Here is an 11960-nt window from a genome sequence, read left to right as displayed (position 1 = left end):
GGAAGAGCAGTCGGGTGCTCTTACCCACTGATCCATCTCACCAGCCCCAGCAACAGCTTTTTAAATACATTACCTTGCCCCACATACCTCCCCCTCAGACTGCACTCACAGGCTGAGGCAACTCTAACCCTACTGGCCTGTGCCTGGGGAGGGCTGGAGGGCTTGGAGGGGTTAAGGTGATGACTGTGGGGGGGCTGGGGCTGTAGGAACCATTTACAAGTCACCATCCACCTTCCCCCTCAGTGCTCTTACTGGCCCTGGTGGCTCAGGTACTGATGCTGGAGAATGGGCTACTGCGGACGCCACCCATGGGCTGGCTAGCCTGGGAACGCTTCCGCTGTAACATCAACTGTGTGGAGGACCCAAAGAACTGCATCAGGTGAGTAAGATCTGCGTACCTAGGGCAACAAAATGGGGTCAGTGGGTCAATGGGTGAAAGACACTCATCAGAAAAAAAAAAGAAAGAAAATGCAGGGTCAGAATGAATGTATCTGACGCCTCGCCCCATGACCTACTTGGGGCCTAACTGGGTGTACTTGAAAGAAGATAAAAGACCAGACAGGCCCCACATGTTTTCCTTGGCCTAGTCCTGCCCTTTGGCCTGGAGGCCAGACCACCTCTTTCACCCTACCCTAATCCTGGAAGGTCATTCACACTTGTTATCTTGGCCCCGCCTCAGCTGACAGCAGAGGGCTTGGTTTTTATAGCCAGAATTCAGAGCAGAGGGAAAGAGCAGGAATGAGGGACAGCCTGGGCGACTGAGCAGTGCAGCCCCCCCTGTCCCTTGCTAGTGAACGGCTCTTTATGGAGATGGCGGACAGACTGGCCCAGGATGGATGGCGGGACCTGGGCTATGTATACCTCAACATCGATGACTGCTGGATTGGTGGGCGTGATGCCTCAGGCCGCCTGATTCCTGATCCCAAGCGCTTCCCTCACGGGATTGCCTTCCTAGCTGACTATGTAAGTCCAGCTCCAGCCCTGGCCTTTACTTAGTGTGAGGGCCTGGGACTCATTAGCACAGACTCCGCTGAGAATGCGGCATGGTGGCAGAAACTGAAAAATGAATACATACTATTGGCCTAATGAGGTGAGAACCAGAAAGGGGCCTTAGCAAAAAGAACAGTCCCCTGGAGGAGGCATCAGGTTGAATCCATCCCAGAGGTGAGGCCTCTGAAACAGCAGCAAAGGCTTCCAGGCAAGATACAGCTGGAGAAAAAGTGGCCACAGCTGGCAGAAACCAGCCAGCTGGGACCCACCTTTTGGTCAGTGGGAGCCACTAAGAGTTTCTTCTTTTTTATTGAGACAGGGTCTTATGTAGCCCAGGATGACCTCCAACACTCTATAGCTGAGGCTAACCTTAAACTTCTAGTGCTAGCTGGGTATGGTGGGCAATGCACGTGCTTAATCCTGTGCTCCAGAGGCAGGCAGATCTATGTGAGTTCAAGGCCAGCCTGGTCTACATAGAGAGTTCCAGGATAGCCAGGGTTACATAGAGAGGCCCTGTCTCAAGCAAACAAACATGTCTACATGCCACTGTGCACAGTTTATGCAGTGTGTGGGGAATAGAGCTCAGGGCTTTTCACGTGTTAGGCAAGTACTCTGCCAGTTAATTTACATCCCCAGCCCTGGGAGCCACTGAAGGTTTTAATGGGTTCTAGCAGAAGTGCCTGTGAAGAGGGTCTCACTTGAGCTGTGTCTCTTCAACCCCCGCAGGCTCATTCTTTGGGTCTGAAGCTGGGCATCTATGAGGACATGGGCAAAATGACCTGCATGGGTTACCCTGGTACCACCCTAGACAAAGTGGAGCTGGATGCGGAAACCTTCGCGGAGTGGAAGGTGGACATGCTGAAGTTGGATGGCTGTTTCTCCAACTCCAGTGAACGTGCAGAGGGTGAGTCCACATCTGGCTGGAATGCAGAGAGAGATCGGCAGCTGTGGAGCTCTGTCTGTATACAGTGGTGGCAGTTCTCCCAAAGCCCTCACCCTTGCTTACGGCTCCCAGGCCTTCTAAAGATAGCTATGGCACCATAGCTACTCCTAAGGCTTGGCACCTGGGAAGTAAGCCGTTAGGTACAGGGAGGCACGTCCTAGGCTGTCCCCTGTGCCTGGTCAAGTCACCAAATTGGGGTTTCTGCAGGGTACCCCAAGATGGCTGCTGCCCTGAACGCCACAGGCCGTCCCATTGCCTTTTCTTGCAGCTGGCCAGCCTATGAAGGGGGCCTACCCCCCAAGGTAAGCCATTCTGTCTGCTACAGCTTCCCACTCCCATGCCCCCTCACCTCCAGGCCTCTGGGAGGCTGCCACCACAGCTGGAGTAGCCAACATAGCCATATGTAGGTGTCTAGAGACAAGGTCACTGAGCCGTAGCCTCTGCCAGCTTATCAGCCAGGCTGCTGAGGTTGCATCCAAGGCAGGCTAGTGGTCAGAATCCCTGGGTGGTTCCATGCCAGCCAGAAGACAGCTGAAGCCATGCATAGCCTCAGGTAGGGCTCAGACCTCCAAACCTAAAGGAGGCAAGTGGTGGCACTGACACTGAAGAAATGGGTGTGTGCAGTATGTATGTGGCACATGGTGGGGCGGGGGTGATGGGGACGCCCCCTCCCCTGTATGGATAGAAGGACTGGGCATTCCCAGTCTCCAACTGTTAGCCTCCCCAGCTGGTGGGTGACCCCGTGAGCGGCAAGGTGACTGGCGCTCACCCCTGCCTTTTCTGATGGTCAGGTGAACTACACCGAGGTGGCCAGCGTCTGCAATGTCTGGCGTAACTATGAAGACATCCAGGACTCCTGGAAGAGCGTGCTGTCCATTGTGGACTGGTTTGTGAGACACCAGGACATACTGCAGCCGGTGGCGGGTCCCGGGCACTGGAATGACCCAGACATGGTACCAGCCTGAGACGGGGTCTCTAGCCCCATCATCCATTCCATCCCGTAACCCTTACAGCATACCACCCTGTGCTTCTCAACCTTCCTAATGCTGCAGCCCTGTAATACAGTTAGTTCCTCATACTGTGGCGACCCCCGACCATACAATTCTTTTACTACTTCTTCATAACATAATTTTGCTCCTGTTATGAATTGTAATGTAAATGTCTGATGTGTGACCCCCCACTGAGGTCTTGATTCACAGGGGTTGAGAACCACTGTTTTAGGGCCTAGATCAACACTAAGCTGTGTCCCTGGACTGAGTGTGTTGGGGTCTTCTAAGCTCCGCCCTGCCCCCTCTTTCACATCAGAATGTTCAAGAGCAGTGTTTGGGACTTCCCGTTGTTAAGCACTTCCCCAGGACATTCTGGTGTCTCTGAAAGAGCTCTGAAAGCCCATCTGTAGCGTCCATCCAGCTTACCTGTGTCCCTTCCTATGTTCCTTCCCGTCTCTGCTCTACTCTCAACCTGCCAAGGTCCTGCCTGTCCCCAGCCCTGTCCTGTCCCCTCCACCAGCATGCTGGCCCTCCATCCTGCTTTTAGCCCCTCCATCCTGCTTTTAGCCCTTGGATCTCAATCACAGCCCAGCGGGCTTACACAGACACTCCTGTGATTATCAGCGTATTTAGTCAGCAAGCATCACCATGAATGGCAACCAGGGTGCGTGTGTGTGTGTGTGTGTGTGTGTGTGTGTCTGTCTGTCTGTCTGTCTCTGGAGACCTGCTTTAGAGCTCCTGATCCAAACCTGGCTCGCTCTCTCTCTATGTTGTTATGGAATCCTAGCTGGCCTGGACATCTTTTTTTTTTTTTTAAGATTGATTTATTTTATGTATAGAAAATACACTGTCACTGTTATAGGACACACCAGAAGAGAGCATTGGATCCCATTACAGATGGCTGTGAGCCACCATGTGGTTGCTGGGAATTGAACTCAGGACCTCTGGAAGAGCAGTCAGTGCTCTTAACCACTGAGCTATCTCTCCAGCTCCCCCCTCTCCCCTTTATATCTTCTATGCCTCAGTCTCGTCATTGGGAAAGTCAGAATGATGACAGGAGCTACTGCATCAGCCATAATTACTTGCATCTTGACTATGGACTCTTGGTTGCTTACGGTCAGGAATCCCTATTGTCCTTCCAGCTGTGGCTGTGGCAAAGGGTGGCCAATGCCAGGAATCTCTGTGGTCCATCCAGCGGTGGCACGGAGTGGCCAGCGGCAGTTACGGGAGCTCTCTGAGACTGGTTCCTACCACTTCTCTCTAGCATTTCTTCCTTTCCTTCCTCCCTTTCCCTCTCCCTCCTCCCCCCTCTCTCTCTTTCGTTTTGTTTTATGTTTTTCTGTTTGAGACATCTGTATAGCCCTGGTTGGCTTTATAGGTTATGCTGTCCTTGAACTGATGGAGGCCCACTTGCCTCTACCCTCCTAGTGCTGGGGTTAAAGGTGTTCATTTTTCATGTTGGTTTTTTGATACAGTCTCATTTAGTGGAGACGTCATGTAGCCAAGGTTGACTTTGAATGCCTGACCCTCTTGCTTCTTCCTCCCAAGTTCTGGAATTACAGACAGGAGTCACAGAGCCCAGACAGCCTTTCCTCTGTGTTTTTGGTTGGTTTGGGGGTTTTTTGGTGTTTGTTTGTTTGTTTTTGTTGTTTTTCTGTTTTTCTCCCAGTATTGAGGTTGAACCCAGTCTCTACACAGCCCAGGCAAGCACTCTACACTAGGCTATACATTCACTCTTTTTTATATTTTTTACTTTGAGAGAAATCTCACTGAGTTGCGCAGGCTAACCCTGAACACTCTCTAGTCCAGAGCAGGTCCTTGTATTTATTAGCCTGCATCTCTCGACTCACAAACTTTCTGGCCCCAGGATCCCATTCCATCACCCGAGTCAGCCACAAAAGGCCCATCACCCCGACCTGCACGAAGGGTGGGAGGAGCTGATGCTAAACGGAATATGGCTTGCTGGCCCAGTAACCTTGGCTGTGCTAAGCCAGGCCTGCCTTGGCTACAGTGGCCCTGGTGCCCACCTCTGGGAAGAGGCCAGCACTGACTGCTCCTTTCCTCTGTCCCCAGCTGCTCATCGGGAACTTTGGCCTGAGCTTCGATGAATCCCGGGCACAAATGGCCCTGTGGACAGTGCTCGCAGCCCCCCTCCTCATGTCCACTGACCTGCGTACCATCTCCTCCCAGAATATGGACATTCTTCAGAATCCACTCATGATCAAAATCAATCAGGACCCCTTAGGCATCCAGGGACGCAGGATCTTAAAGGTACCGGGATGGGGATGAGGACATGGGAAGGCTGAGGGACTGGGCTCCCCTGAGAGCAGCAGACCTGGGGCCAGGTCTCCCTTCTGCTTGCTTGGGAGCTGCTACTGGCTTCCTGCCTGGGTCAGAGCAGGACAGTTCCTGGGAGTCAGGGTGGGGATCCATGACAGGAGCATAGAGGATTGGTGAGTCACAGCAGCCGGATACACGTGATGTCCTGCAGAAAATGGGTACTTTCCTCCAGAGGTTGAAGAATGTTTTAGCCAAAGACTACTGTACACTGTTGCTACCAGAAATGTCTACTGTATACCATTGCTACTGCATACTGTTACTGTATACTGTGGCTATTGCAAGTGTCTAGTGTATACCATTGCTCCTGCAAGCACCTACTGTATACTGTTGCTACCTCGAGCCTCTGTTTATTGAGCATCATTGAGGGCTGGGCACTCTGCATGCATTTTCTCAGTGACTCTGTTTTACTGAAAGTGGAACTTTCAGAATCTAGGCAGTTTTCCCAAAGCCACACGTTTATACTTGAACTCAACAGTGTCACCCCAAAGCCTTTGTTCTGTACATCAATCCCTACCTCGAATGAAAAGAAATATGTCATGGTATAGAAGGTTCTTGTTGAGGACCAGCAAGATGGCTCAGCTGCTAAAGCTGCAGAACCTGGTGACCTGGATTTAGTCCTGAGACCCACAAGGTAGAAGGAGCTACCCAAACGCCACAAGTTGTTTTCTGATGTGTGCACAGGCACACACACACACACACATACACACACACACATTAATAGTTAATGTATACAGGCAAAATACTCATACACATGACTCTAATAATAAATCTTACCTCCAAATGAGGACGCTAGAAGGCCCTTTTGATGTCTCAAGGAGACAGCTAATCCCTTCCTCAGAGCCAGTGGTGTGGAGCTGGGCCTGAGGAATGCTCTGGAGACCGAAACTCTGTGCTTGAGGCCGGCTGCATACGCCCTCCTCCCAGCCCTGTCCATTGTCCCCTCTTAGCAGTGCCCACAACTGCAGCCCTGCAACGGTCTTGGCAGTGCTCATACGGTGTGCCCTCAGGTCTCTGGGTCCATCCCTCTTGGCATCCTGAGGTGGGGGGCCTCAGAGTCAGTACCTGCTGAATCAGGAAGGAAGGGAGAGAAAAGTGTAGGTGGCTGTGCCGTCACATCTCCTCGGGTCTCTGTGACAGAGCCGTGGGCTGAGGTTGGTATAGAAGAGAGCTGGTGGTAGAGAAGGCAGAGGGGTCGGGACCAGACTGAACACGAGACTCCAGCCAGTGGTGTGTCTTTTATGCCTAGAGCAAATCCCGTATCGAAGTGTTCAAGAGGTATCTGTCTGACCAGGCCAGTGCCCTGGTTTTCTTCAGCCGCAGGACAGACATGCCTTTCCGCTTCCGTTGCTCCCTCTTGGAACTAAACTACCCCAAAGGCAGGGTGTATGAGGTGAGTGCCCTGCCACCTGTGGTCCCTGGCCCAGCCCTCTGGCATCCAGGCAGCTCTACTTCACACACAGTGTTCCCCCCTCCCCATGCCTTAGAGCCCTAGGTGGTGCCTGGGGTAGGGGTGGGGCAGCTGGAGGCACCAAGGGCTATGGGTGATGCTGTAGTTCTTTGGTACTGTTGTTTCCAGCTGCATAGAATGAGCTGCTGGGTATGAATGACCCTTGACCTCACAAGCTGGTCCCCACTCACAAGTCAGGTTTTGCCGCCATTGTCCTTACATTTTCCATGGGTTGGGGCTTTTTCTGTTTTCTGCTTGAACATCTGTCAGCCTTGCTCATAAGTATGGGGTCTAGAGGCCTTGCTCAGCTAGGCTGAAGTACAGCCTTCTCCAGTCGTAGGTGTGTGTGTGTGTGTGTGTGTGTGTGTGTGTGTGTGTGTGTGTATAGCCTTGATAACGATGCATCCCTCTGCAAATCAGGGCCAGAACGTCTTCACAGGAGATATCTTCAGTGGTCTCCAGACAGAAGTCAACTTCACAGTGATCATCAATCCTTCGGGGGTTGTGATGTGGTACCTTTATCCCATCAAAAGCCTGGGGGTATCCACAATGATGTCCCACTGGTGAGGACCCAAGAATGACAGGCTACAGCAGCCCCCACGGAGGGAGCCTTGGCAGGCGGAGGACATGGCAGGGCTCTGTCCTCCCCAGGCTGCTTGGTGATGTGACCTCCCACCATACCCCCAAAGTGCATTTGCAGGGCCCAGGTTCCATGCCAGGCCCAGCTGAAGCTGGGACCTTCTTGGAAACGTGGTACTCTTGGGACAGTTTCCTGTGGCCTTTCGGCCTCTGCCCCTACACAGCTCTGCAGATTTCACTCAGCCAGCCTCCCGGGCCCCCCAGGCAGGGCCCTGATGCCCATTGGACTCCAGCCTCTGACTTTGCTGACTCAGAAATCAGGATTTGGAATTTTTAAAATTAAGAAGAGAGACCTGACTCCTTGCCAGGAATCCTCAGAATCATGTGATTAGCCTTCCTCCTGGAGAAGGCCTTTGCAGTTGATTCCTCCTGAGGGAGTGAAGGAGGAATCGGAGACCTTAGCTCCCTCAAGTCTCTAATAAAGCTGTTTTTTTTTTTTTTTAACTGTTCTCTAATTAACCAGGGTACTATGTCCTGTGGCGGGGGTGGGGGCTCATGGAGGGACTCTGGGTGGCGCTAGCCTGATGCTGGCAGTGAGTCTTATCCCCCACACAAGATATACAGCATCTTTCTGACCCTCATTTTTCCACAGTGATCTTTGAACCTTTTCAAAGTTTCTTTTCCATCATTATCTACTTCCTGGAAATAGCAGGCTTGCTCTCAACGGGGGGGGGGGGGGGGTAGAGAGGGGGCAGGGGGCATCCCTGGTGTGCCTGGCACTAGTGAGCTAGTGAGCCACCTAGTGAGATGTTGCAGCAATATTGCAGAGACCCTCCAGCATAAGCTCTGCCCAGCTGTGTCCCTTGTCCCCAGCTCCACCCCGCTTTATCTCCCATCCTGGCAGCAGAAGAAATTCAAATTTCCCCACTAAGTTCACAAGTCTGGGGGCCCTCTCTGCCCTGGGGTCTCTTGCCCCTCCCTCCCACTAAGGGAAGCAACAGTCAAGGAATGGTAGGCTCTGGACCACCTATTATTGGTTCTGACTTCCAACCCCATGTCTTTATTCAGCATAGGATGAAGGACAGACCCCTGTTTTACCCAGTATCTCTGGTTCTTTGTGGCAGCACAGGCTTGCTAGGTCCTTCTTACACCTTAATGCAGGGGCGCCTGAGCTGCAGGCCTTGTGTTGATCCTGCCATTTCTTCTGAGTAGATCTGTACTCCACCTTCAGGTGTTTGAGGTTCTTGAGTCTACAATACAGTGTAAAAATTTTAGAACACACTTGACCCTTGACCATAGCATATGTGCGTTCTCTAGAGGAACACATGTCTCTCTCCCTCCCCACCCTGTGTGTGTGTGTGTGTGTGTGTGTGTGTGTTGAAAGAATCTATTAAATTGGTCTGGGAAATATGGCTAAAATGTAGCTGTCTCACATGTGAGATGTCAAGAACCCCTAATTCTCAAAGCCGGATACTCAAGCATCTCCAACAATGGCCTTTTATATCTGGACTGTCCCCAGAAAGTCCTGCCCAAGTTTGGGTTGGGATTCCCCATCTGAATTGAGGCAATCAGCATGACACCTTCACAGACACGCCCTCGGGTCAAGTTGAATGTAAACAGTTACTCAGTTGAGGCTAAGTGACCTGATGACTCCAAATTGTGGCAAGTAGGTATTTAAAACAAGCACCTTCGATGGTGAGCTTTGCTGATGAGGCCGCCAGTCTTCCCAATCTGGCAGTTGCATCACCAGAGAAAGCTGCCATTCCCCGAAAGGCTCTATCAAAGACAAATTCGTGTTTCGTTCTCCTTAATTTCAAGGATAATCTCACTGAGCGTGGAATTGTAGCTGCTTCGTCCCGCTCTTTCTTTGGAGGTTCGAGCAGTTTGTCCTCTTGTCCTTGTCCTGAAGTAGGAGTTCCTCCATCCTAACCGTGATGTCTGCCTGTCTGTCTGCCTGTCTGTGATGGCTTCTTCCTTCCTGGCACTCAGATGTGCCCCACACCATGTGTGACTCCTGCACAGTTTACCTTTCGTTTTCTCTTCACCCTTTAGTCTCAGTGGCTAGTAGGTGTGTGTGTGTGTGTGTGTGTGTGTGTGTGTGTGTACACATGTTTGTGCTTAGGCTCAAGCAGACCGTATTGGCTGTCTTGATCACTCTGCCAAGGGCAGGGTCTCTCACTGAACCTGGAGTTCCCCGTTTTCTACTGGGCTGGCAGCCAGCAAACCGCAGCCATCCTCCCGTCTCTGCTGCCCTCTGTGCTGGGTTACAGGAACTATGCCTGGCTTTCATGTGGATGCTTAGATTTGAACTCTGGTCCTTAAGCTTGTTCAGCAAGGCCACCTCACTGCCGAGCAGGCTCTCCTGTCCCTTCTGGTTACTACCGGCATACAAACAAATTGTGTGACTTTCCCCTTGGCAGTGCCCCATTTGTGAATTTTCACCAGAACACTTCATTTCTGTTCTAGCCCTCTTTGATAGGTTAGTTCAGCCCATAAAATGAGCCAATTCAAGCCAAAGGTATAGAAGGCAGGTCGATTGGGTGCAGCTCTCCAGTGGGTTCACTTCATCTCACAGGCAGAGGTCAAGGACTTGTTTTCAGTTTTTGGTTTTATTGTTGCATTGGGAGGTTAGTATTGTTACTGTTTTGAGACATGGTCTCTAAATGTAGCCCAGGCTGGGCTCAAATTTGCCATCTTCCCACCTTGGCCTGCCAAGAGCTGGTATTACAGGCGTGTTCCACCCACATTCTGCGATGGACTTCATATATAAAGGCTGTTGATTCCGCTGTCATCCCATGGTTCAAAAGGAAGCGTATTTATGTGGGTGTCAGGGAAGGAGACAGGCTTACTAGCGATGTGTTTGTGTGTCAAGTTGACAAGGGGTCAATTGTACTGGCTAATTTTGTGTCAACTTGACACAGCTAGAGTTATCACAGAGAAAGGAGCTTCAGTTGGGGAAATTCCTCCATGAGATCCAGCTGCAGGGCATTCTCTCAATTAGTGACCAAGGGGTGAGGGCCCCTTGTTGGTGGGACCATCTCTGGGCTGGTAGTCTTGGGTTCTATAAGAGAGCAGGCTGAGCAAGCCAGGGGAGGCAAGCCAGTAAAGAACATCCCTCCATGGCCTCTGCATCAGCTCCTGCTTTCTGACCTGCTTGAGTTCCAGTCCTGCATCCTTTGGTGATCAACAGCAGTATGGAAATATAAGCCAAATAAACCCTTTCCTCCCCAAACTGCTTCTTGGTCATGATGTTTGTGCAGGAATAGAAACCCTGACTAAGACACCAACCCTGCAAGGCTAGCTACCTTTCCCCCCAAACAAATTCAGAGTAGAAAATAACTAATAGTCAAGCTTGCCTCAGGACCCACAGATGTGAGGAGGTTTAAAATAAACAGGATGTGAAATGTCCAGGTCAACCCACGGGCTGGCTTTTGTTAAAGAGTAGACGAAGGTACAGTAGCTGAGAGAGATGACTGCACCATGCTGGGCTGAAAGGGAGACTCGCAGCTAAGACAGCTCGCCCCAAACACTCCTACGTGTGAAACAAAAGGAGATAAATCTCCCTTTTAAGATGGACTTGTTTTTATTTTTATGTACATGAGTGCTTTGCTTATATGTATGTCCATGCACCGTGTGTGGTCCGGTGGGGAAGTCGGATTCTCTGGAACTGCAGATGGTCAGTTAGCAGCCATGTGGGTGCTGGAATGAAACCTGCAGCCTCTGGAAGAGCGGCCGGTGCTCTTAACCACTGAGCCACACAACAATGACTGCAGTGTCAGGGGTATGGGAGAGCTGGGCCCGGTGGTGTGGGCATGAGAGGAACCCTAACCTCAGGATCTCCATGCTTGGGCAACAGCAGGAGAGCCGAGAGGGGTCTCAGTGAGGGTCCAGTGTTGATGGTGTAGAAGAAGCCAGAGGCTTTGAACCAACAACTCATGACGATGAACATTTGCAAGCAAAGCTACTTGGACAAAGGGTATCCTGTGGGACACCCCACAGCTCCCTGTGCCACTACAGCGAACAAACACGTGATGCCGAGGTGGAAAAAGAGGAGGAGTGAGACAACGCGCCTGGTGGAACTGGAGACAAGACAGCCGTAACAGGCGTGAGAGAACATTAGTTCATGAAGGAGCGGGTCCTCACCCAGAGGGGTGGACAAGTTGGCTTTTATTTTAATTTCTTATTTACTTTTGAGGGTGGTCTTACAAGGGTGGAGGGCAGACACGGAAAGACTGGAAAATGAGTTTTCTTAGGCCTTTTATTATGCTTCGCTGAAAGATGAAGCTATGAACAGCGTGTACCTCATTGGCTCCCTATAAGGTTAAGTTGGCATGCTGCCTGATATCCAATTATGGTAGTGAGCATATTCAAAAGCCTTTGAACACAAAGTCCTGTGGGACCATAGAACTTGCCAGTTTGGGCCATCCAGAACCCGCTGAGCCAAGGCTGTGACATGGGAGGAGGTGGAACAAAGCCCAGCTTTCAACACTGAATGTCTCAGTGCTCCCTCAAATCTCCAAAGTTTTATCTCTTCTAACAGTCTGCTGAACAAAACTGACTCTACAAATTATAATCTTCATTCGGTGGCTAGCAGTCAACAGTGCACGTGCATGCATGTGTGCGTGGGTGCATGGTACAGTTAAACACAGTGTGTCTTTTTTTTTTTTTTTTT

The 11960-nt window shown here is 51.1% G+C and overlaps 1 protein-coding gene across 1 annotated transcript in view; it reads left to right on the top strand.

The window, feature by feature from the left end:
- The window catches only part of Naga (alpha-N-acetylgalactosaminidase), a 9179-nt gene extending 1382 nt beyond the window's left edge, over positions 1-7797 (top strand). The window contains exons 3-10 of the mRNA XM_021216833.2: positions 244-379; positions 792-963; positions 1717-1894; positions 2141-2235; positions 2725-2886; positions 4996-5193; positions 6509-6652; positions 7130-7797. Coding sequence (XP_021072492.1) covers positions 244-379; positions 792-963; positions 1717-1894; positions 2141-2235; positions 2725-2886; positions 4996-5193; positions 6509-6652; positions 7130-7276 — 1232 coding nt within the window. The 3' untranslated portion in view covers positions 7277-7797. The remainder of the gene's footprint in view (positions 1-243; positions 380-791; positions 964-1716; positions 1895-2140; positions 2236-2724; positions 2887-4995; positions 5194-6508; positions 6653-7129) is intronic.
- The last annotated feature ends 4163 nt before the right edge of the window (positions 7798-11960 follow it).

This window comes from Mus pahari, chromosome 17 (assembly GCF_900095145.1).
Source record: "Mus pahari chromosome 17, PAHARI_EIJ_v1.1, whole genome shotgun sequence".
In the NCBI taxonomy this organism is placed as follows: domain Eukaryota; kingdom Metazoa; phylum Chordata; class Mammalia; order Rodentia; family Muridae; genus Mus; species Mus pahari.
This window is presented reverse-complemented; position numbering and strand designations above follow the sequence as displayed.